The following is a 22,745-nucleotide window of genomic DNA, read 5'->3' as shown; positions in this document are numbered from 1 at the left end:
GTTCTTGTCCAAAATACATGTTAAAGTCTCCTTAAACATCTGAGCTGCAGCAGCTCCCACAAAGATTATAATAAATATGGATTTCAAATGAAAACATCCACAGCATTCAGGTGTTGTTCAAAATATTAGTAACAAATGAGAAAACATTGATATGCTATCTGGTCATTATCCAGGTTTAATACAGTCCAGAAGTTAAAATGCAGATGCTAAGAGCTCCCATTGTTTACAACTGAAAATGTGTATATCGAAAGATTCAGAATTTCCATGTTACCAAATCTCATTCCAAAGCAACATACAGTAGCTACTGTAACTTTCTTTACACATTTAGACAGATATTTAGACACAATCATAGATCAGAAAGCTGCACAATGAATTGAAATATAATCAAAATTACATCATGGACAAATGCAATATCAAAATTAAGATATGTGTGTGTATGTGCTCTGTCTGTGTCTGTGTCTGAGCAGAGCCCAAGTCACTAATTAATTAATTGGTACTTCGTGACTTGTTCAATAGTTTTTTTTAATCTATTGATTCGGTTGGAGTGTTTTGATAAGATCTGAAAAAGAAGACTGGTAATGGCGGCTTGCTGAGAAGGCATGCTTTCTTTCTGTAAATCTCTGGAGACTCTGAACGACGTCTCAGGACAGCTGAGGATTGCAGGGGATTTTAACTGCACATTAGAATCCAGAATTGGATAGAAGCTCAGGTATTGATAACTCTCATACTGAAAGTAACTACTAACACTTTATGGAGGAACTTAATCTGACAGACATTTGGAGGGACATGAATCCTAAGGGTTTAAAACGCTCCTGTTACTCAAATACACATAAGTCATTCTCGCGTATTCATTTTTAGTTTCTGCTAACTTGAGACATAAAATAAAGAACTGTCACTATGATAGCATCTTCATATCTGTCCCTGCACCAAATTCATTAATATATAAAGATTTAAAACTAAGAAGAGACCCCCCCATGGCTTCTCGTCTCAGAATTTATATCTTTCAATGATAACCAAATTAATATCTTTTTCGAAACCAATAAAGGACTTTACGGCTTACATAAGAGATCAGATAATTAGCTTTACGAGTTATAAGGCAAAACAAACTTATGAGAAAACAAAGGTTGGTAACAGAGATTGAATTGCTTGAGGGGGAATACTATCAAATGTTATGTCCAAACATTCACTGAAAACTCCTGCTACTAAGAACCCAGTGTAACAAATTTTCTGCCTCTAAAGCAGCCTCACATCGTTTGCGTCTTAAACAGGCATTTTTCGACCAGGGGGAAGATCCCCGGGAAACTATTGGCCTGGTGCGGTAAACAATTACAAAATGAGAAAAACATTACTTCAGTTGAAAATAGTGATGGACAGATTATTGTTGACCCACTAGAAATAAGTGAAACTTTTAAGGTCTTTTTTGAGATATCCTTAGATATCCTCCAAATACCTAACATTTCAGGATTAATAAGTGCAGGTCTTGGGGCAGATATAACTAAGGAGGAAAATATCTATAGCGATAGATCATTTGAAAACAGGCACAACCCCAGGCCCAGATTCGCTGCCGACAGAAATGTATAAAAAAAATTAAAGATAAATTGCTGTCCAATCTTTTTGACATGTTCTGAGATTCATTTGAAAAAGGAATCCTCCCTGTTTCACTAAGAGGAGCTCTGTTAACTCTACTACTCTACTCTCCGAATCTGGTAAATGTAAATGTGAAAATCTAACACCAGTAAGTCTTCTTAATGTGGATTTAAAAATACTTTGCAAAACTGTGGCTAGAAGGCTGGAGCAAATTTTACGAAACATAATTGCTTGTGACCAGAATGGGTTTATTGTAGGTAGGCAGTGATTTCATAATGTGAGACGAGTGTTGGATATTCTTCATAATTGGGAAGAAAAACCACATAGTGCTTTGCTATCATTGGATGCCAAAAAGGCCTTTGATAGAGTTTAATAAGAAAATAAATACATTAAAAGTACATATAAAGATTGATGGAAAATGTAAAAGCAGGCCAACTGGGTGTGTGTGGTGGAAGGGTGAACGATGACTATACTAAGACAGACAACGCAGAGGGGTGAAGTGCTGTAACGGAGAATTTTGTTGCCTAAATGCATTGAGTGTTTTTATTCTTTACTATGATCAACACGCTGTGCAGAATATTGTGTTTGTATTTTCCTTGCAGTATTTTCTACATAAAAAAGTCTTGTTTGAATTTTATGCATCAGCAATAAATCACAGCAACAAATGAAAAACAAACTGTGTCGACCTCTGACTACTACTTGTGATTTGATTTACTTTGGATCCACTATTAGTTACAACAAGATATGCAGTAACTATTCTTCTATTATTTCAAAATTTCAACTTAGACATATACTTACAGACATTACACTCATACTACACTTCATTCATACAGTAGCTCTAGTAGCTTATTCTCTATTGATTGTTGAAAAATAAACTAATACATAAAGACGAAGAAAGAGAAGAGACAAAAAGAGAGAATTTATCTATGGGATCACTAGAAAACATAATCCATCAGAGAGAAGAAATTAAGTTAATTTCAGTAAGAAGGGAGGGGAAAATAATTTTCCATTGTGATCACAAAAGTGGAAATATCATCACTAATTGTAGCCTGTTGAACACATCATGAAGTGAATATTTTACTCTGGTTCTAAACCTCAGCCTCTCTCTCGCTACATAACCCTAACCCTAACCCAACACACTGATTTATTCAGGTAAAGGCAAAGTAAGATCAGTTCCCTTTCAGCTGTTGAGTAGAGTAGTTGCCTCATTTACAGAACAATGGTGACAGGCTGGGCTGTTCACACTTCAGTTCGGATATTAGTTCCAGACTAATCCAGCCATTTGGCTGCCCTTTGGGCTTTGGAGGTAGAAAAGCCAAATGGCTGGGCTGTGGTAGTTCTAGTGTTAGGGAAACTTGAGGCCTGGAGGGAGGATTTACAGAAGGACTTGCCCTCCGAGGACTGGGAAAAGGTGCGTGCTGATGCACAAACACAAACTACCAATACTCGTCTCAAAGTACTCCAATATAATTGGCTAATGAGGACATATGTGACACCAGAAAAGCTTAGTAAGTATAATTACACTATCCCAGACCTATGCATCAGGTGTGGAGAGGAGAAGGGGACATTCTTCCACTGTGTCTGGGAATACAGTAAAGTCCAACACTTTTGGCGGGAGATTAAACAAAACTTAGAAACTATACTAGGTATAAAATTAGTTCTTGACACTAAACTATTTATTCTAGGTTTACATCCTGATAGACATCACATGTCTAGAAAAATAATCACTGCCCATGTTTTTTGTTTACCGCTTGCAAAAAGAGTCATAACACTGTCATGGAGAAGTACCAGTAAACCAAAACTCATCAACTGGGTTAAAGAAATAGCCACGACTTTACCTATGGAGAAGATAACTTACATTATAAAAAGAAAACTACCAATCTTTCAAAACATTTGGGGTCCTTTTATGGAATATATGGAGAGTGTGGATTTAAGTAATGTGGGGAATGAGGCTGACGAACCCTGCAGGGTTCGGTACTTGGACCAATCCTCTTTACGCTTTATCTGCTTCCTCTAGGCAACATTATCAGGAAACACGGCATCAACTTTCATTGTTACGCAGACGACACTCAGCTGTACCTATCAATGAAGCCAAATGAAGTCAGTCAGATAGTCAGACTGCAGACATTTCTTGAATACATAGAAGTCTGGATGACCCTAATTTTTTACTTCTTAACTCTGACAAAACTTAACTTATTGTACTCAGCCCTGAGCACCTCAGAAAAATACTATCTAATCATCTCATCAGTCTGGACGGCATCACTTTGGCTTCCAGCTCCACTGTAAGAAACCTTGGAGTAATTTTTGACCAGGACATGTCCTTTGTCCCTCACATAAAACAAGTTAGTCAGGCAGCTTTCTTCCACCTGAGAAACATTAGAAAAATCAGAAACATCCTTCCTCAGGATGATGCAGAAAAACTAGTCCATGCATTTGTAACTTCTAGGCTGGACTACTGTAACTCATTACTATCTGGATGTCCAAACAAATCTCTGAAAGGCCTTCAGTTAATTCGGAACGCTGCTGCACGAATATTAACAGGAACTAGGAAAAGAGATCATATCTCTCCTGTTAGCTTCTTTTCTATGGAACCAACTTCCAGTATCGGTCTGGGGGGCGGACTCTTTAGTAATTTTCAAGACCAGGCTTAAAACTTTCCTGTATGACAGAGCTTATAGTTAAAAAGTTAAAGTCCTCTACTCTTTAGCTATGCTGCTGTAGGCCGAGGCTGCTGGGGGAAGGACTGAGCATCTCTCTCTCTCTATCTCTATCTCTTTTTCTCTCTCTCTCTCTCCCTGTTACCCTCTCTCCCCCTCTCCCTCTTTCTCTCTCCCTCCGTCTTGCTCGCTTTCCTTTCCTCCCCCCTTGCATGTGCTGATAAGAACCATCCTTCTTAAAAAACACAGTTTCACCCAGTTCTAAGCATTTATACTGAATTTACTAACCATGTTCTGCCAAAGTCTCTGTCTCTCCCAGTTCCTCTCCTCTCTCTCCCTGTCCTCATCCTGCAGGTGTTGACTCATCTCCATCCCATGTTCCTGCAACACCTGCTGGTGCCATATTTCATGAATTCTGTACTACAGCTCAACTCCATGAACTTCATGCAGCAACATGTTCCTGCCTACACCGCCCCATGCCTATCTCACTCTCACTCTCTCTCTCTCTCTCTCTCTCTCTCTCTCTCTCCCACTCTCAACCCAACCGGTCGAGGCAGATGCCCCCCCCCCCCCCCTCAGCCTGGTTCTGCCTGAGGTTTCTGCCTCTTAAAGGAAGTTTTGCTTGCTCATCGGGGGATCTGTTGGGTTTGGTCTAGACCTGCTCTATATGTAAAGTGCCTTGATGCAACTTTGTTATGATTTGGCGCTATACAAATAAATCTGATTTGATATAATGAGGCGTAGCTGTCGGTAGTCCTTTGCAGTGATCTATATTTTCTTTAGATATTTGATTTCCTTCTTCTGTCTGAATTGTAAATTTAAATTTGTATTTTTTATCCAAGTATAATAGTGAAATAACCTGGGCTAGCTCTTGATAAGACAGAGAAACCTTTATTGTTCTGGCTATTTTTTTTTTTTTATATATACTTATAGTAACACCTAAGTGTTGCTCTATGTTATCTCATAAATACCTGACTTGCAAAGAAGGACAATTTGAATGCTGGACAATAATTTAGTTACCCTTGACGTCTTCTTTGGTGTAAGAGCACTCTTATTTCTGTATATTTATGTATCTTGGAAACACTTAAAAAACTCAATGAAGTTATGATGAAGATATGATGAAAAAAAAAAGTAGTAACCAGAAGTAACAGAACACTTGAGTAATTCTCAACACATTTTTGTTCTCCAAAGCAACTCTGAGGAAAGAGGTTTGAAGACCTCTGACATACAGTGAGACTTCTCTTTCACTGAAACGTTTCAATGCTCAAGTCTCTTTACAAAGGAAAAATGTAAACAGCATGTAGACATGTTGGTCTTCAACTACTTAAAAGTCTTATTCTAATAGAACAAGATCACCGCGTGGCCTATTAAAACACAAAGTAGGCAGTGATTCAGACATGTCCTAGAATGTAAACTTAGAGCTAAACAGATTAAATCATCATTCTAGCCATTTTTTTTCAATTTCATTTACTGTGTGCTTTGACATCACCTTGGTTAATACACACTGTCCCTGAGCCACCCAACTGCAAAAAAAGAAAGTGCATTATTTAAACATTGGTGGTCAGACGACTTCTCTGTATTTGTGCTTATTTATTTAGTTTGTTTCATTATCCATTATCTGGAGGGGCTGCAGCCGATGCGAATTACAGGATCAACATGCAGAGACGTACAGAGACACAGGGAGGACATGCAACCTCCACATTCTCTTTTTACTGCATGTATCGTGTCTTTTGTATTATATGGTAATTTTATCTAATACTAAGGACATCCCGACTGACCTGTAGGATCAGGATCCCTGGAAACACTGAACAACAATACATGAAACACTACAGAACACAGAAAGACAATGTATGCACAGAACATAAGCAGACATCTTGTGACAGAGTAAAAAGAAAAGTGTGAAAATAAGAAATAATCTGGGTTCAACAGACGAACCACTTTTCTGACACCACTGTATAAACTGACTGCAAACTGCTCACAGAGAGGTCCCAGGCTGGGGAATCAAACCCTAAAATGTGTTGCTATGAGGCATCAGGGCAATTAACTTATACACTGTGCCATTATATTCACTTATTTAGTCAATTGGATCTCTGTCTGGCTTTGATGCTTTGATGTCTTGAGCTGCTTTGTGACATCATCTATGACATCATCCAAGCCACCTTTTAGAACATATAACCAGAACCTGTGACCTGGTCAGTTTCATTATAATTGTGTTCACTACAAAACAGCAGCAACTCACTCTGATTGAGGAAAAAAACATTTGCAATTATGTCTTCATCAAGACCAACCAAGAAGCAAGATATCATCCAGAGCAACGTCACTTGCTACCAGGTATTGGACTTCAGCGGAGAGGGCTCCTTTGGCAAAGTTGCCAAGTGTTTAGACTTGAACACTCTGAAAACCGTGGCAGTAAAAATCCACAAAGACAGTGAAGACCAATTCATCCAAAATGAAGTGGAGATGTTAGAGCTCATCAGGTCTCTTGATCCAGAAAAAAGCAACATCGTCACTTTCATTGACAGTTTCAGGTTCAATGACCTGTCCTGTCTGGCCTTTGAGATGCTGGACATGAGCCTTTGGGACCTTATGAATGAGAGGGATTGGGAGCCGCTCAGTCTCCATGAAATCCGGTCTGTGACTCACCAGCTGCTGGTTGCTTTTCAAGCACTGATGACCATTGGCATCATGCACACCGATTTGAAACCTGACAACGTGATGCTCGTCAATCACAAAGATCAGCCATTTAAAATAAAGCTCATCGACTTCGGTTTGGCCCTTCCGTCAAGCAAAGCAATGGTTGGAATGCAGATGCAGGCCATTTCATACAGGGCTCCTGAGGTAACCCTAGGACTCCCCCTGTCTGAGTCTATTGACATGTGGGGAGTGGGCTGTGTGATGGCATTTCTCTATTTTGCTATGGCCATCTTCCCTGACGACTGTTCGTACCACTGGATGAAGACGATGATCCATCTGCTGGGTGGACCAGACTACCATCTCACTGCTGGGAAATTCAGCTGGCTTTACTTCATCTATGATCCATACATGGGCTGGAGACTAAGAACACCAGAGGAATACAAAGAGGTAGCTGGTACTGAGCCAAAGGTTTATGCAACGTTCTTCGACTCAGCCTGGGATTTGAAGGATGCGATACAGAGCTATCCAAAAGTCCATTTTGATCTCGAGTATAAAGACAGGATGCAATTTACAGATCTCCTGATGCGTTGCCTAGCTACAGATCACAAACAGAGAATTACTCCCAGGGAAGCCCTTCAGCACAAGTTTATAACAAAGGTTAACCTTGAGGGTGAAATGGAAGCAGACTACTACACAGATGCTGTCCTTCAGCTCACAACTGCTCCCTCGCTTGAAGACTCAAAACAAGAATTCATGGATTATGAATACAGTGACTATTTCAACACTCTACCTTCAACTGACTTCCACAGTCAACCATCTTGGGACCACGGAAGAGACTCTGAGCTTTCCAAGTATGAAAATGAAGACATTTGGAGTTACAATGACTGGAACACTAACAGTTGCAGTCGCCCCTGGAAAGATGATACTGCATTTGAGTGTTCTGGTGAGGAGCAACTCAGCAGAGACCCAAGTTTTCAAGAGCTAGTCAATCTATGTTATCTTAAACGAAACCAACCTGGTGAATCTAATTGGGATGATTCAACCAATAGCTTGGTTGCTGACACAAAGACCTTCTCGGAGCCAGCCGCTAGTCTTACCCATGTTGAAGCCCCAGCTCTCCAATGCCCCACAGGCGAAGATCACATGGAGCCAAACAAGCCACCAGGACCATCCATAGCACCCACACACAACAGGTTCATAGAAAGGGCCAGAAAATTCTTCACCCGCATGAAGAAACGAGTGCTGTCAATCTTTAACTTTAAACAGACATAATAAAACATCCCTCCCACACCAACCATCCTCCAAAGAGCACCACCGTCATATTCAGAACTACTGCAGGACCCAGTGCCTCTCTTTTATCAACTTCAAAGACCGGTGCTAAATCTCAGACCAGTAATTTGTGCTTGCTCTTGGTAGGTACTGTTGGGTTTCTCAATCCTGGGAACAAGAGGGTTAACTGATCTGTGCTTGACGAGATCTAAAAATAAAAATGAACATTACTTATTGTTTGTGTGACTTTATTTTATTGGTTTTGTTTAAATCTTGCAATAGCGTTGTGCAAGAGCAAACTCTGAAAGCAGCAGAGGTTAGTCTCACTTGTTGGTGAAGGATAAATGATGGGAATAGAAATTCCTGGCAGGGTGTGTTTGTTTGCAGTATATCATATAGACAACCAGTTCTTTGTTATAGGTTATAATTACACAAATCCAATTACTCCACTGGACCTATATTTAGTATTTGATATTTAGTATAGCCAATTATAAAAAAAGTGCAGGCTGCAGTTCCAAAAATAAAGCTGAAGTTAAAATGAACCACAGTTTTCTTCTATTTTCATACTGTACACAAAAATCTAGCAACAACTAAAAGACATTCTTTTTATTTTTTCTACAAAGATATAAATGCAAATGATTCTGTCATTTACACACACACACACACAACTGAAAGAGCTGTGTGTCTCCAGGGGCTGAGCTGAGTCTCCCACGCAGCCCTATATCTCCACATAGGAAATCAAAAGCACAGGTAACATCCAATAACACGCTGACGTCCTTCAGATTATTTGAATGCAACAAATTTTCTCAGAGCACACAGAGCTCATCTGTCTGTTGCTCATTGACAAACTCCACTTGTAGACTACAACTGGTTGGTTTCAGTTGGTATTAGAGTCATCACAGCAGAGAAAATGAGCAGACAATCCTCTCCCATATGGGACCTAATTTGCACTAGAATTGGACCCAGCTGGCCTGGAAAGATTTTTTCCAACTCATTCATAGAATAATAGATTTAAAACTATATTTAAGTTGTAAATCTTTAGCAAAACAGCCTAGTTGCATTTGGTTTATTAAATGCAGCTATGGGAGGACACAACTGCTGAATTTGAAGTTGTTGTGTCTAAAAGATCATACAGCAACAGGCTTGGTAATATCAACAACACACTGTTTTAGTTTAGCTCTCTAAAAGATATGGAGCATATCTGCATATTTGCAGCTTACAGCCTTGATGTGGTCGCCATTGGTTGTTCATGAGAAATGTGTCAGTCAGGCTTGTTCTCAAACATGCACCACACCTTGGGGGACAGGCCAGGGCGGGTGCAGGGTCTGGGTCTGGGGCAGTTCATTGGTGGCCCCTATCAGTCTGCCGCTGGCCGGTCGGTGGTGGCTTGCCACTTCCTCTCCCTTGTTGGGGGTGGTCGAGGGCTCCTCCCATGAATTGCGGGGTTTCCTCCTCCCGTGGTCTCCTTAGCCCGTGTGCATCGGGGGCTCGCCATCACCCACCTTGAACACAGGTGACTGCAGCGCACCATGTGGCTGCGGTGGCGCACTGGGACCTGGTGACAGTCTCACTCATATTTAGGGAATGACCACTCCAGTGTGTGGTGTCACTTGCCAGCTCGGGTTGGGTCACATCATGAAGAATTGATGAATGCTGCCTAGAATGGGCTGAGCTGTTCTTTCACTTTGTCACTATGTATCCCACCTTTGACTCGGCTCCTCTGCTGGGACACCTTCCATCTCCCCACAGTTCTCCACATAAACCCTCTGGACTCTCTTAATGCCGTGTGAGATAAGAGGAAAAGCACAGCATCCTTCACCCCACTAGATCCTACCAGCACCACCTGCTTCCCTTCCCCTGTCCATCTTTATTCCCCGTATTCGCTGAGGTGTAGCACTGCCCTCACTGCCACACAAAAAAGATCAATGAACTAGCTTCCAGGGAGGGCTGGTGATGGTCACAGACGTGCACTGAAATAATAAAATATTTAGCTATAAGACTATAACTCCATCAATCTCATACAATGTTGACACCCCGTGATGAGGACAAATACAGGCAAAAAAAAGGAAAAAAGAAAAAAATTTAATTTGATCGTATTCTTCAGGTCTGAAGGACTTGAGATTACCTTCTCATATTTAAACCTCTATGGAGTAAAAAGACAAAACGATGCACAAAATTGTCCTTGCACAGCCAGAGAATGTTCTTCTATTTACGCATTGAACAACACATCTGCTCCCAGTACCTGACACTTTTAAAGCGTCTCTGTCTCCCTGCATTTCACTGCTCCCTTAGTGATCAGAGGAGTATAAGAGCACAAATCTAATATATGGCGACTATAATATTATATGATATACACATAGCACAAATTCAAGCAAGACAAATTCATTCAGTAATTCTACCCTAAACACAAATAAGCCAAATACATGGTTGGCATATGCCCACTAGAGCTGAAATCACAGCCCAAGTCCAATATCCAAATCAGGAACAGCAAGTGTTTTGATAAAGGTATATAGTGTCCCGTGGTGGTATATTCTTACTCCCATAGGTCTTGTAGTGCCGGAGATGCCCTGGCCTGTAAGTCATATTATCGTTATATGCTCCTGTTTTTTCAGGACAAACCAGTTCAGTACAAACAGTTAGTGCAGCCCCAATGAAAACTTGAGCAGGATTAAAAAGGTAATCAGAGCCTGACAATAATCATTCATCATGGCCACTCTTAAAATATCTGAATGTTACTTCAGTCTTTGGCAGTGAAACTGATGAAAAACAAATATATAAATTTATCCAGAACTGGAGTTCAAAACAAAGATGGCAGATGTTTTTCACTGATCCAGTCTGCGAACATGTGATGGTGTAGAGAATGAAGCAGCACAACAAAGAGAGAAAGGGGGGCAGCAGGACAAATGGACTGAGGAAGAGACAGGTGCGTGCACACACACACACCAACACTCGTTATTAACCCCAATCAGAGTGTAATCACATTGGCCAGGCACCACAGAAACATACATTTGCATGCTCATCCATCCATTCCTTCTGTTTCTAATTAGCCTCATATTGTTCCCCATCTCCACAGTAACAACAGGCACCAGCGGGCCTGTCCAGGTGCATTATGGGTGCTCATTCTGCAGGCATGGACAGATTGTTCGAGCAGAAGCGAGACAGATGGAGAAATCACACTGCAATGTTGTTTTATATGACAGGAATCCAAATGTAAGTCTCAGTAATGTTCAACCTGAGGCCGGTGGTGGTTGTTTACTGATTTGAGTTCTGTGTTAAACTGAACATGGACATTTCCATAGTGATCAAGAGGAGAAAAGAACTGATCAAAGCAGTAAGTAGGAAATGAGGAGAAGACACTTGAAACCCTCATCCTTGTCGTCACTGCTCTCTAATTAGCCCTGCTTCATCAGCTTGCATGTCACCCAATTTCACCCTGACAGCAGCAAGCCTTGGTCGTCATGACACCCTTTAATCAGTCATCCTCAAGACCTCCCCTTTCTTCTCTTCTGCCTTTCATCAAACTTTATTTCAACACAGCCTTTGAAGTCTTTTAAAGAGGTTGAAGAGGACAACCTTGTTGTCCTTGTCATAAAGTGCTGTCCATTAATTCACAAAGCTGTTCTTCATAACAGCTGATGAACGGGAAAGACCAGAAACATTGGAGTGAAAATGGCCTGCTGGGTAGTGAACCACGTATGGTCTCCAGGGGGGGGGTTTCTAAATTCATCAACCTCATTATAACAAATCTGTTTCATGAAAGAGCAGATGACAATTGTTGAATGTGACCCATAAGCCAGAGGTTGATTTGGTTTCTCTGAAACCTTCTATATTTTTAATGGATCCTTCTGAAAACAATCAGTTAATGGGAATAGAGGATCAGATACTCTATTCTAATGGGCTGACTGACCTGTTTTTTCTAAGGCTCCAGAGAAATGCCCGACAGAGGAGACACTTCACTGGGATGATTTTTTGGCTTCTTATGGATATCAATATTCACCCTAACCTGGGACCTTAAGTGATTTTCTTTTAGCAGGAGGAAAGCTAAAACTATTTTAAGGAGAACCAAATATTTTTGAGAAAAAAAAAGTGTCAACTTTTTCTGATGCTGAAATAACATTGAGATTCTCTGTTTAAATCAAACTCATCCACCCTTAAATCCACATTTGACAATGTTGCATTTTAAGAAGGAAATACAAACTTCCTTTAATGTTTCAGAGGTGAAATACCAATTTGGTTATTGTTCAGTAGACTGGACAACCAACTGCTCAGAGGAATGCTCCACTATCTTTTGTGCGTTTGAGTATTTTTTCTTTCATATGGTTTTCATTTGGGCCGGAGGTTTGCATAATTATTCTGGCATCAGTGGCCGTGGTGACAAAGCAGGCTGGTGAGCACTCTGCTGGGTCTCTGTTCTCACGGCAGGCAGGAATAACCTCGCCTTTAACAGGAAGCAACACTCACTTTAATGTCTCACAAAACAAACAAACAATATCGCCAGCCAAATGAGATAGTTGTCTCTTTTTTGTTCCTATAATCTTGGTTTCACTCATTTTTCTTTTGCTTTAATGTGTCATTTCTGAGTGAGACTCTTGAAGTGAATTTCTCCATAAGGAACATAGAGCATTGAAACGTCCTTCAACCTAGTATCAGAAATTATTGATCACCAGCTGATTTCACAATTGAAATCCACTTGAACCATAAAGGCTGAAGTGAAGCTGACTCACCCCTGCAAACCCTCCGATGAGAAGTGTGTTCCTAAGAGTTTCTGCACACGGTGAGAAATTATTTAAAATGCAGAATCATCGGCTGGAAAACATCAACACCTTTTCCTTTTTTCTCCTGACACACTTCCATATTTGAAGCACAAGTTTACTGCTTCGACCTCATTGCTAGCTGCTCAACATAAACAAAGTCTGAACACATACATCTAGTGTTGTGTAAACAGAGGAAGTAACACATCATTACATCCCAGACAAGATGGAGACCAGGGTTTCAGTTCCAGAACAAAAGCAATCAGACAGTGAACACACAACACAGACATTAAAATTGCAAAAAGTTTTCTTTGAAGTTGGCTCATAGAAAAAAACATGGTGAGCTGAAGGGTTTGTAGTTAACTTAACGGTCCCGGATATTATCAGTGGCGACGTCATCTCGTCTTTGAATATAAATTAGGTCTAGGTTCCACATTAAGTGAAACCATCAAAAGTCTCATTCAAGAAGGACATATGATCTCAATCACGGCTCAAATTCCCAACCACCAAACCTTGTAAGATTTGGTTTCTCCAAGTGTTTACCTGAAATCTGCTGTATAGTTTAATTCGCTCACTCCATAAAAAAACAATCAGAATAGAAGACCAGATCCTCTTTCTGAATGGCTGACTCACCTGTTGGCACTAAAGCTCCAGATAGGCTGAGAGAGGAGATGTAAAACCACACTAAGATGATTTATGGGTTCTAAACCACAAATACATCTTTATATCAACATTTATGTCCCACGTCCTGAAGTGCCTAGCAGCTACTCTGGGGACCAAATGGAAGAAGATCAATGATTTGCCCCCTCCATCATTCCATCCTGTACCAACATGGGGGTTCATCCGGGAAGATGCAAAACCAACCAAAAGCCAAGCAACCTCAGACATTGGCCAACTCAAAGGAGCATGTGACTGAAGGTTGGCTCTGCTTCCCATCTGAGATCGCCACTACAAATCTCAGACCAGACCTTGTGCTCTGGTCCTCCTCACTCCACACTGCTTTGATCATAAAGCTTACTGTTCCCTGGGAGGATGCAGTGAGCAGGAGGCCTGTGAACGCAAGAGGATTAAGAATGCTGAGTTGGCAGTGAATGTGGAGCAATGTGGGTGGAAAGCCATGGTTTGCCCCGTTGAAGTCAGCGGCAGAGGCCTTGTGGGCAAGTCAACCATCAGGCTGCTTAAGGACTTGGGAATTCGAGGCCAAACCCAACGGCAAACTATCAAAGCCCTCTCAGGTGCAGCAGAAGAGGCAAGTCGATGGCTCTGGGTGAATAGGCGAGACACTTCCAGCTGCACATGAGGGTTGAAAGCAGAGGAGGGTCGATGAGGTTGCTGATGAGCTCTCTGGAGATGTCGTGGGCCTTTAATCGAAACACCAGTGAAGGAGGGTGCTAACCTGAAGACCCCAATGAAGCTTCCAACCCCGACCCCCCTGCCCCCTTTACCCCCATTCTCACCCCTACTTGACTAACCATCATCACATCTACCTAAAGCCAAGGTGGGCGTCCCATCAGCACTCTGACCTTGGGTAGCTGAGATTATTCAGGGGATCGTTACATGTAGTCCTAACACAGAACTGTCATTAAAGGATGCATGTATTACATCAAATACAATGTTTCTGTGATTCTTCCTCGAACACAGTTTGTATGAAAGCAGCGACTTCTCAGTCACCAGTCAGAAGATTTGCATCTGAACACCTGAACACAGAAATCAAAAGCTAAAGGAAATAAAAGAAATAAAAGAACAAAAGAATTTGCCTCTACAAATAAGTTTAAAACCTGATTCACTGTTTTTCTACAATTTCATGCCACATTTTTCCTGAATCTGGCTTTAGAAAAAGAAAACATTGGTCTTCATTTTGGAGGAAAAACACCCAACAAAAATTCTACTTGTATCTCTTTCATTGAATGCCACGATATTCTGTGTGCACATTGTCTAATCGAGCCACCAAAATCCAGAAAGAAATCTGCAAAAAATAATAATATAATATTACAATATCCTGGAATTAAATTTTCTTTGAAATAAAGTAACATTCCAGCAACATTTGGCCTCTGCATTAGTTTTCCACAAGTTAGTTTCTTCCAGGAATTCTATCGACTGCTGTCATTTTGGCGGAGGATTTATGGAGCAGAACTATCTCAAATCATCAACAGGGATTTTTTACAATCTGTCTAAATTTAAAATTACGTTTTCCCAACATAAAGAAGACAAATAGAAAAGGTTAGGGTTAGAAAATACTGCGCACAAACTCACCGTGTCTGAGCCCGAAGGTGCTGGTCATGCTACCAGCCAAGCCCCGCCCACCAGCATCCCTCCTCTGGCTCAGGGTGGAGATGAAGGTGCCCAGAGATGGAAATGGTTGCTTGGCTCCTCGCCCAAAACCCTGGCACAAAAAGATGACATTATCACCAAGAGGAAGCAGGGAGGAATAATTTCTGCTCATCCGTTATGTTGGAGACATGAATAAAAAGTTGAAAAAGTATGAACAGGTGAACGCTGAATTCCCTCCAATGTTGTTTTTCTCCTTTTGCTTAATCTAAATTCAACTTCATCTTTATAGGCACCATTTTATACAGATGTTGATTTTTGGAGGAGAATATTATTTTTTTATGTGGTAAAATTAAGAAAAAAAAATTACGTGACTAGTAAACCTAATATCTACAAACAAAATAAAGGACAAATAGATCAAATTTTAATAAAGAAAAGATTCATATGAAGCATTTATAAAAACTACTTGTCATAAAAATGTCATATTATTTAAACTAATCTCATTTCTGCCAACATATTCTTCAGTAACCAAATAACACATTAAGATAAGGAAATTATATCTGTAATGTGGATGAATCAAATATATGATTCCAGAAAGTGATTTTGCCAGGAATCAAACCTGTGACAACCAACGTTCATGTCATCAAATGTGATGTTACTCTTTTAGCAAATTAAGCTGTACAGGGCCTTTTAGTAGAAATACATCATATATATATCCTTGCAATTTAGTTATTTGGATTATTCTTCAATTAGACAGAGAAAATGTGTCAAATGTAAATGACTGAATATACATTTTGAAGTTTCTTACTGACAAAAAAGAGGCAAGAATGGAGAAAATTTTTATTTTAATTATTTGATTTTATTTCAATTTTTTCTTTATTTATGAAAAACATCTTGAACTGAATACACAGCGGCTACTGTTTCCCCGTGAAAGACAAAGCCGGTCAAGTAGGTAACTACTCTGACTTAAGTGACTGTTCATATTGTCAGTAGCTGAGACATCACTTTGTTGCACTTATATAACATTTGTGAAATGTTCTGTGCATTTCATCACACTATAGAGCGGCATGAGAAGAGGTTGCAGGAGGAAAGTAGAAATTACTGGACTAAAAAAAGAGCGAGAGAGGCAAGTAGGATGAGGCAAGAAAAAGAGAATATGAGGATGACAAAAAGGCCTGGAATTTGGAGGGAACATGAAGGAAAAGAGGAATGAAAACAGGAAAGGATAGATAAGAGGTGAAAGGAAATGTATGCAAAGAAGGGGTTGAAAAAAATAAAAATGAATAAAAATGTGAAATTGATTAAATGAAAATATGAAGGAAGGAAGGGGGGAGGATATGAGAAAGAAGACAGGAAATGGGGGAAGTAAAGAAGAAAAGATGGTGAGAAGAGAGTACAGGAGAAGGGGAAGAGGAGAGAGCAGATCAACAGATGCACAGCAGCCGCTTCTGACAGCAGCAAGATAACTCACACACAGTGTGTTCAGAGCAAGCAGGATGATGGTTAATCTGTTAAAAAAGAATCAGTTTCCAAAGAAATAAGACGCAGAGGAAAATTTTTAGTCTTGGCATCAACTTTCCTCCACACACACACACACACACTCAACACACATACACATTATTGTACTGTTTCCATGCCATTATATCACTTTGGGAAAAAAGCAGCAGAGAGAAAAACAAAGGACAGTTTGTCTTAGAGGAAATCTCCTCAGTTAGTAACAAGTCACATTTTCAGATGTGCTATGACACAACATGCACACAAACAGACACACGGACACCATATCTTTGAACTGAAGCTCCTCCTCCCTGAGTACCAGTGAGGTTCAGTAGGTACCCTGTTCAGATCAGAGGGAATAAATAAATACAAACACAGGCTTCAGAAATCAACTTAGCTGTAAAACACAGGAATTCAACTAAAAACAAAATCAAAATTATTTTAAGTTCACCTGGATGCCCTGTATTAGAGTTATTATATTGTTAAATGCCCTTTTTCTAGTGAGTGTGATGTCTCCAGTGAATCCTGTTGAACCTTGGTCAGGGACCTGACCTCCAGAGACAAAACCATCACATTTCTGACATTTGTGCAGATAAGTGAACAGTATACAAAGAGTTTTGCTCATCAAGCAGTCCCATCAACGAAACAGTTCAATTTGTCAGCTGGACAATGAGTCCAAACACAGCCGTAGAAGTACGATTCTATAGAGTCGGCATTGTAGAGAAATATCGTCAGAGACGAAAACAACAACTGGCCCTACAGAGTCCTGGCTACAGAGAAAAAACCAGCTTCACAGGAACACTGTGGCACCTTCCTTGAGATGTAGGAACGACCTGCCAATGCAGAGCTTTAGATCTGTAGCAATCAGGATTCCCGTACATTTCTGCGCAACTTCTAACTTTTTCTGTTTAAACTAAGCTTTCACAGTAGTAGTGTTGGGAAAATATACATTTTCTATTGGACTTCACATTTGTATCCCTTTATAAGAATTACTCTGAATTCCCAGTATATATATATATGAATTTTTTCTAATGTTAATATATATATATATATATTAACATTAGAAAAAATATTTATTCATCACTTCATCACTTTGAGAAAAAGTGTTACCAGGTGATGAAAGTATGGAGCCCCTTAAGTCCCAAAAGGTGGTATTTTTTTAATCTTGTGGGAACAGGTTAGCAGTAGGCTAAAAGTGTGACTGGCCTATGCTTTGAAGGCCACGGGGGTAAGCTGCATTTATAGCTTTTAATAGTTTGTTGATTTCTCGGGTACGTTTGAGACATGGCGGTATTCATTGCTTTATTTGAATAGTCAGTTTTTTTGGTGGGTGAGATGGTTGAAGATTACGGAGCCCCTAAAGTCCCAAAAGTGGTTTTGTTTTGTTTTGTTTTTTTTTATCTTGTGCGTACAACACAATTATCTTGTGTGTACAAGATAATTATCTTGAGGGAATAAAATATTAACTTGTGCGCACAAGATAAAACAATACCACCTTTTGGGACTTCAGGGCCTCTGTATTGAAGTAATGTTAAGTAAAATCAACTGAATTCATTTCAGTTTAGAGTTAGAAAAGTTAGAAATCTAAAGTGTACTTTGACTGGATAGTATAAAAGTGTATATATATGCGTTAAAATGAACTAATTTATCCAAATGCTGTTTGGTTGTGTTAAACGTGTCTTTTTGTTGCACTGTCCATGGGAATAACTTTTCAGACTATGTCGCAGGGTTAATGACAACAATTTGCTTTTCTGTCGTTTTTTGTGACGTGTTCGCTGTTCTGCTAGTAGATTAATTAACATGGCTGCTCTGGCTCCAATCTCGCTGCTCCCGCATCAGTCAAGAGCATTGCACTGCTTTCTGAATAAGACACAAGACTCTCTTCTCCCACTCCTCTCTCCTCAACAGCACAGACCCGCACACCCACTGACCAACAGGTGATCTCTGGGGAAGCAACAATCACAAAGATTAAAATCAGTCTTAACCCAGCTGTAAGAACAGTTATCAACCAATATTTCATTGTATTTCATCTTGGAGAACAGGGCAGTTCACATCTGACAACAATTTTAGCAACAGCTTTTATCTCTGGGTGTTGTGTGATTTCAGTTATGTCCAACTCTGCTCAGTCATTAAGTCTGAGAGGAAATGCTGTCATCCCGAGAGAAACCACACCAAGAGCTCAATGTCTGACTTCTTTCCACATAGAAAGTCAATTTCTATCACCATGCAATTTCCAATCGCATGGTGGAGGTTTTTGTAGACTGTCAGCCATGGTGAGGATAATTTTCCTAAATGATCTTAATTTTTTTAATTTGTGTTCTAAAGAGTCAAAGTTCTTATCGCGAGCTGTCTGTTTATTAAATCATCGGAGAGAAAGCTGAGGAGCAGGCAGCCAGGTCTTTACTAAGACCTTCAAACCCTAGAGAGCAGCTCACATGAATACATGCAAAAATGAAATAACACTGAATTGAAGTATTTGTTTTGAACCAGAGATCTGGCACAGGCAGACCAGATGAGACCTGACCCTTGATCACACAAAGGCTGCCCAACTTCACTTTGGTTTGTGCTGGTAGATTTGTTCTGACAAGGCTAAAAAATCAGCTCTAGCCAGCAATGTCACGCCTGCTCATAATGCCAGACACCTGACACTTGTTGTCTGGCATATGCGTCATGACTGCTGTTCTACAGAGAAAGAAATGTCTGCTGCTGCATTTTTATTTGTTTACATAGAGTTTGGAGCTGGCAAATGAATATATATTGATATTTTTCACATCTGTCACATACTGGGCACAGATCCTGTGGTGGAAAGCGTCCATTTTCTATCACAATACCAGTGTGATGTCAAAATCAAGACACCAAATCAATTGATCATACAATGCATGAACAAACAGGCAGTGTGCCTGATCTGATGCATTAATATGGACACACACACAAGCCATCCAGTGTGTCCAGAGTGCAGAGTCAGTCACTGATTTAGGTGTCTGTGGTTGTCTGGGTGTGACATCAGATGACAAAAAAAACATCATAGTGAAGAAATCGGAGAATCAGGTAGAACAAAAGAACAAGACTGAAGTGAAGGCAAATCAAAAGGTGCTAAATCAAGATTGAAGAATGAAGTTCCAGGTCTTGGTCTGAATGCTTTCTCTGAGCCTATGTGGGTTCTCTCTGGGTTCCTCAGCTTCCCAACATGTGCATTAGGCCGGTGACTTTAAATTGGCGTGCCACAGGCTGACGACCAATTCAATGGCCCTCACCCGATGTCAGCTGGAACGAGCACCAGCCCCGATGTGACCTTTTTCAGCCTGAGCGCTGAGCAACAGGTCCCTCTAGAGAAGCACAATGAAGCAAAGAAACAAGTGACCTTACAGCCACATCCCACAGTCACCTACTGAGCACCTACTGAATGTAATACTGCAATATACAAACACCAAAGCAGGAAAGAAGGTGTCCAGCTCTGGATCACAGGTTCAGATGATCCCAGACGAACGTTTGACATTTGTCACTGAGTTAAGATGCAAAGTGCCAGGGGATGGTGATGAGATGAAGTCAAAGATGCTCTTTTGCCCAAAACAGGAAATTCATCCATGTTCACAACAATATAAAACAGAAATAAGCTGGACAGGTTATTTTTTTACTGTGTGGATTGATTTTGTGTTGAGCCAATAAATCTAATTGGATCACAATCTCAACAGACTCTTGCTTTAAAATTGCTTTAATGAGGCCTCCAGCACCCAAACTCCTGTCCCCTGCTTCTATTTCTCTGCAGTGCTCACCAGCTGCCTTGAAATCATCTACTGCAACACAATGACAGCCTGGGGTCTCTAAAACCTTTCTCATCTGACGGCTGAGCCTGAATTTCCTCAGATCTCCCTGGCCAAGGAGAGTCAGGAGACTTCTGAGGAGGGCTCAGAGCTGCAGCGAGAACGCATGCACCCACTTTATGGCATTTCCAGATGCAAGCCGAGTCGGTCTGAGCAATGACAGACTGTTTATTGGTCAAAACCATCTGATCTGCACATTCCTGCTCCCTGACACAATGGAGATGACATCAACTGAGCAGCCTAAAATCAGAGAACGTCTGCTCTGAAGTGACACCGATAGAAGGCCAAAACCAAAAACAAAACAACAGAAAGAGTGACGGCCAGACCCTCAGCTCCCTGCCTGCTCCACATTTAAAAACACCACAATTACATCATGGGATACTGCAAGAGCTGATATCAGTAATGTGCAATAAAGGAGCATCACATTTTCAGCATTACGAGGAAATAACATTTCTTTTTAACATTTGCTAACTAAACATTGTTTAGTTGTTGGCTCATTTGTTGTTCGGATCTATCTTTGTTCATCTGGCTGCTAGACAGAGAGCAGCAGAATCTGTTTAATATCAGACATCAATGTTGAGTGATGTGGGATCAAACAGCAATATGCTTTGAGCTTTGCATTAAAATGAGATACACATGCAGCCTATCAGGTGGTACTACACTGCGTGTGTGCGTGTGCATGTTGTGCTGTGTTATATAATGCTTTTACAACTGCATGACTGCGAACTTGATAGATTGATCAAAATAAAGATTTGTAGATGCAGAAACGTTTGTCTAAGACTTCTTAGATCAAACAGGGAAAAATAAAAGAGAAGTTAAAACAGAGGTGCAGATGCAGACATTAACTTTATAGTGTCACATTCAGCACATTAACATTCCCTGGTCATACAAATGTTTTCATATTTGCCAGAATAAATATTCTAAAAACACTTGAACTTAAAAAAAAAAAATCACTTACAGTATTTTACATATCTTGTTTTGTTTTTTCGTGTATAAGATTCATGTTGTGTTGCACTGAATAGTGTTATTTCCCAATATCCAGATTAAAAATGTGTATGTGCATTGTGTTGTGTGAGTGAAAATCCAAATTGATTATTAAGTGATACTTCATAATACTTGTGTACTTCTGGATTAAGTGACAGAGCATAGACAGAAAGTGTTGAACTATTGGAAGAGAAAGGGCAGATTCCTTACAGCTGGAGGGGAGCTGTTGTAAATAGGTGGAAGCTTGTCTCTCTCCCTCTCCATTCCTGACAGCGCGAAATGTTCTCCATCCATCCTCTCGGTGTGGAAAAAGTAGCTTTTTTCCTCCTGGAAAAACTCAATCCTCTGCAGCCGCCGTGTTTCTGCTCCTCACAGCGCTGGACATGTTTGTTCACCAGAGCCAGCTCTGACTCCGAGTTGCCCGTCTGTCTGCTCCGTCTTCTCCGCGTTTTTTAGACAGAAATCAGGGAGATTCACATCCTAGAAGAGCCGGAGCGAAGTCTGCCTTCGTCGGACAGGTGGTTTCTCCGTTACGCACACGGTCTGACGCGTAAACGTCTCCAAACGCTGCGCGCAGAGTCTCCGACGGCCACGTCAGAGAGCGTTAGGTTGTATTGGTTTTAAATGAGTTTTTAAAACACGTTCAGGAGAAGTTTCGGCCCGAATCTTCTCCTCCTCTCTGTCTGTCTCTCTCTGCGTCGTCTGTCGGAGAAGCAGCACAGCTGCGGGCCGGCGCCATGTTTGGAGGAGGAGGAGGAGGCGCCGCCTGGAGAAGGGAGGCGGGGGACGGCAGCGTCACACACACACACACACACACACACGCGCGCAGGAAAATGTCAAATGCTTAGAAAGAGAATAAGGGGGGAAACAGGAGCTTCAGATTCATAATAAAAGGCTAAAAGGGGCCCAAAGGAAGAGAGAAGGACTGAAAAAACAATAACATACTTTCAACTAAGATAATTCGAAAAAAGAAAGAAGACCAAGAGTGAATCAGTCAGAGGAATGAATAAAATTTCACTACAAACTAAATTTAAAAAATGAAGTGATTCATTCTGCTGTAAATAACGGGATAACTAACTAAAAAAATCGTCTGCATGCAGCCTGCATGTACGGGCAGGAAGTAAATAACTGCTATACTGCCCCATATTTTGAATGTCAAATTTGTGACTTCTCTTGGCAAAAGTTAAAAAGTGGCAGACTTTTGACCTGCTATCTTATTTCAGAAGTTTAGCAACAACTAAAAACACTCAGTGGACCGGAGATGACAGAGCAGCTGTCTC

At 40.6% G+C, this 22,745-nt stretch overlaps 1 protein-coding gene across 3 annotated transcripts in view; it reads right to left on the bottom strand.

Annotated features, from left to right (window-relative positions):
- hectd2 (HECT domain containing 2) overlaps positions 1-22,180 on the bottom strand; it is a 59,663-nt gene extending 37,483 nt beyond the window's left edge. For all 3 annotated transcript variants that reach the window (XR_003841703.1, XM_029521538.1, XM_029521539.1), the window contains exons 1-2: positions 21,676-22,180; positions 15,152-15,281 (exon numbers count right to left, since the gene is read on the bottom strand). Coding sequence is in view for 2 of the 3 variants with exons in the window: in XM_029521538.1 (XP_029377398.1) it covers positions 15,152-15,281; positions 21,676-21,759 (214 nt within the window). In the remaining variant the exon portion in view is untranslated. The remainder of the gene's footprint in view (positions 1-15,151; positions 15,282-21,675) is intronic.
- Positions 22,181-22,745: the final 565 nt, after the last annotated feature.

The sequence above is a fragment of the Echeneis naucrates genome, chromosome 15 (genome assembly GCF_900963305.1).
Source record: "Echeneis naucrates chromosome 15, fEcheNa1.1, whole genome shotgun sequence".
NCBI classification, from domain to species: Eukaryota; Metazoa; Chordata; class Actinopteri; order Carangiformes; family Echeneidae; genus Echeneis; species Echeneis naucrates.
This window is presented reverse-complemented; position numbering and strand designations above follow the sequence as displayed.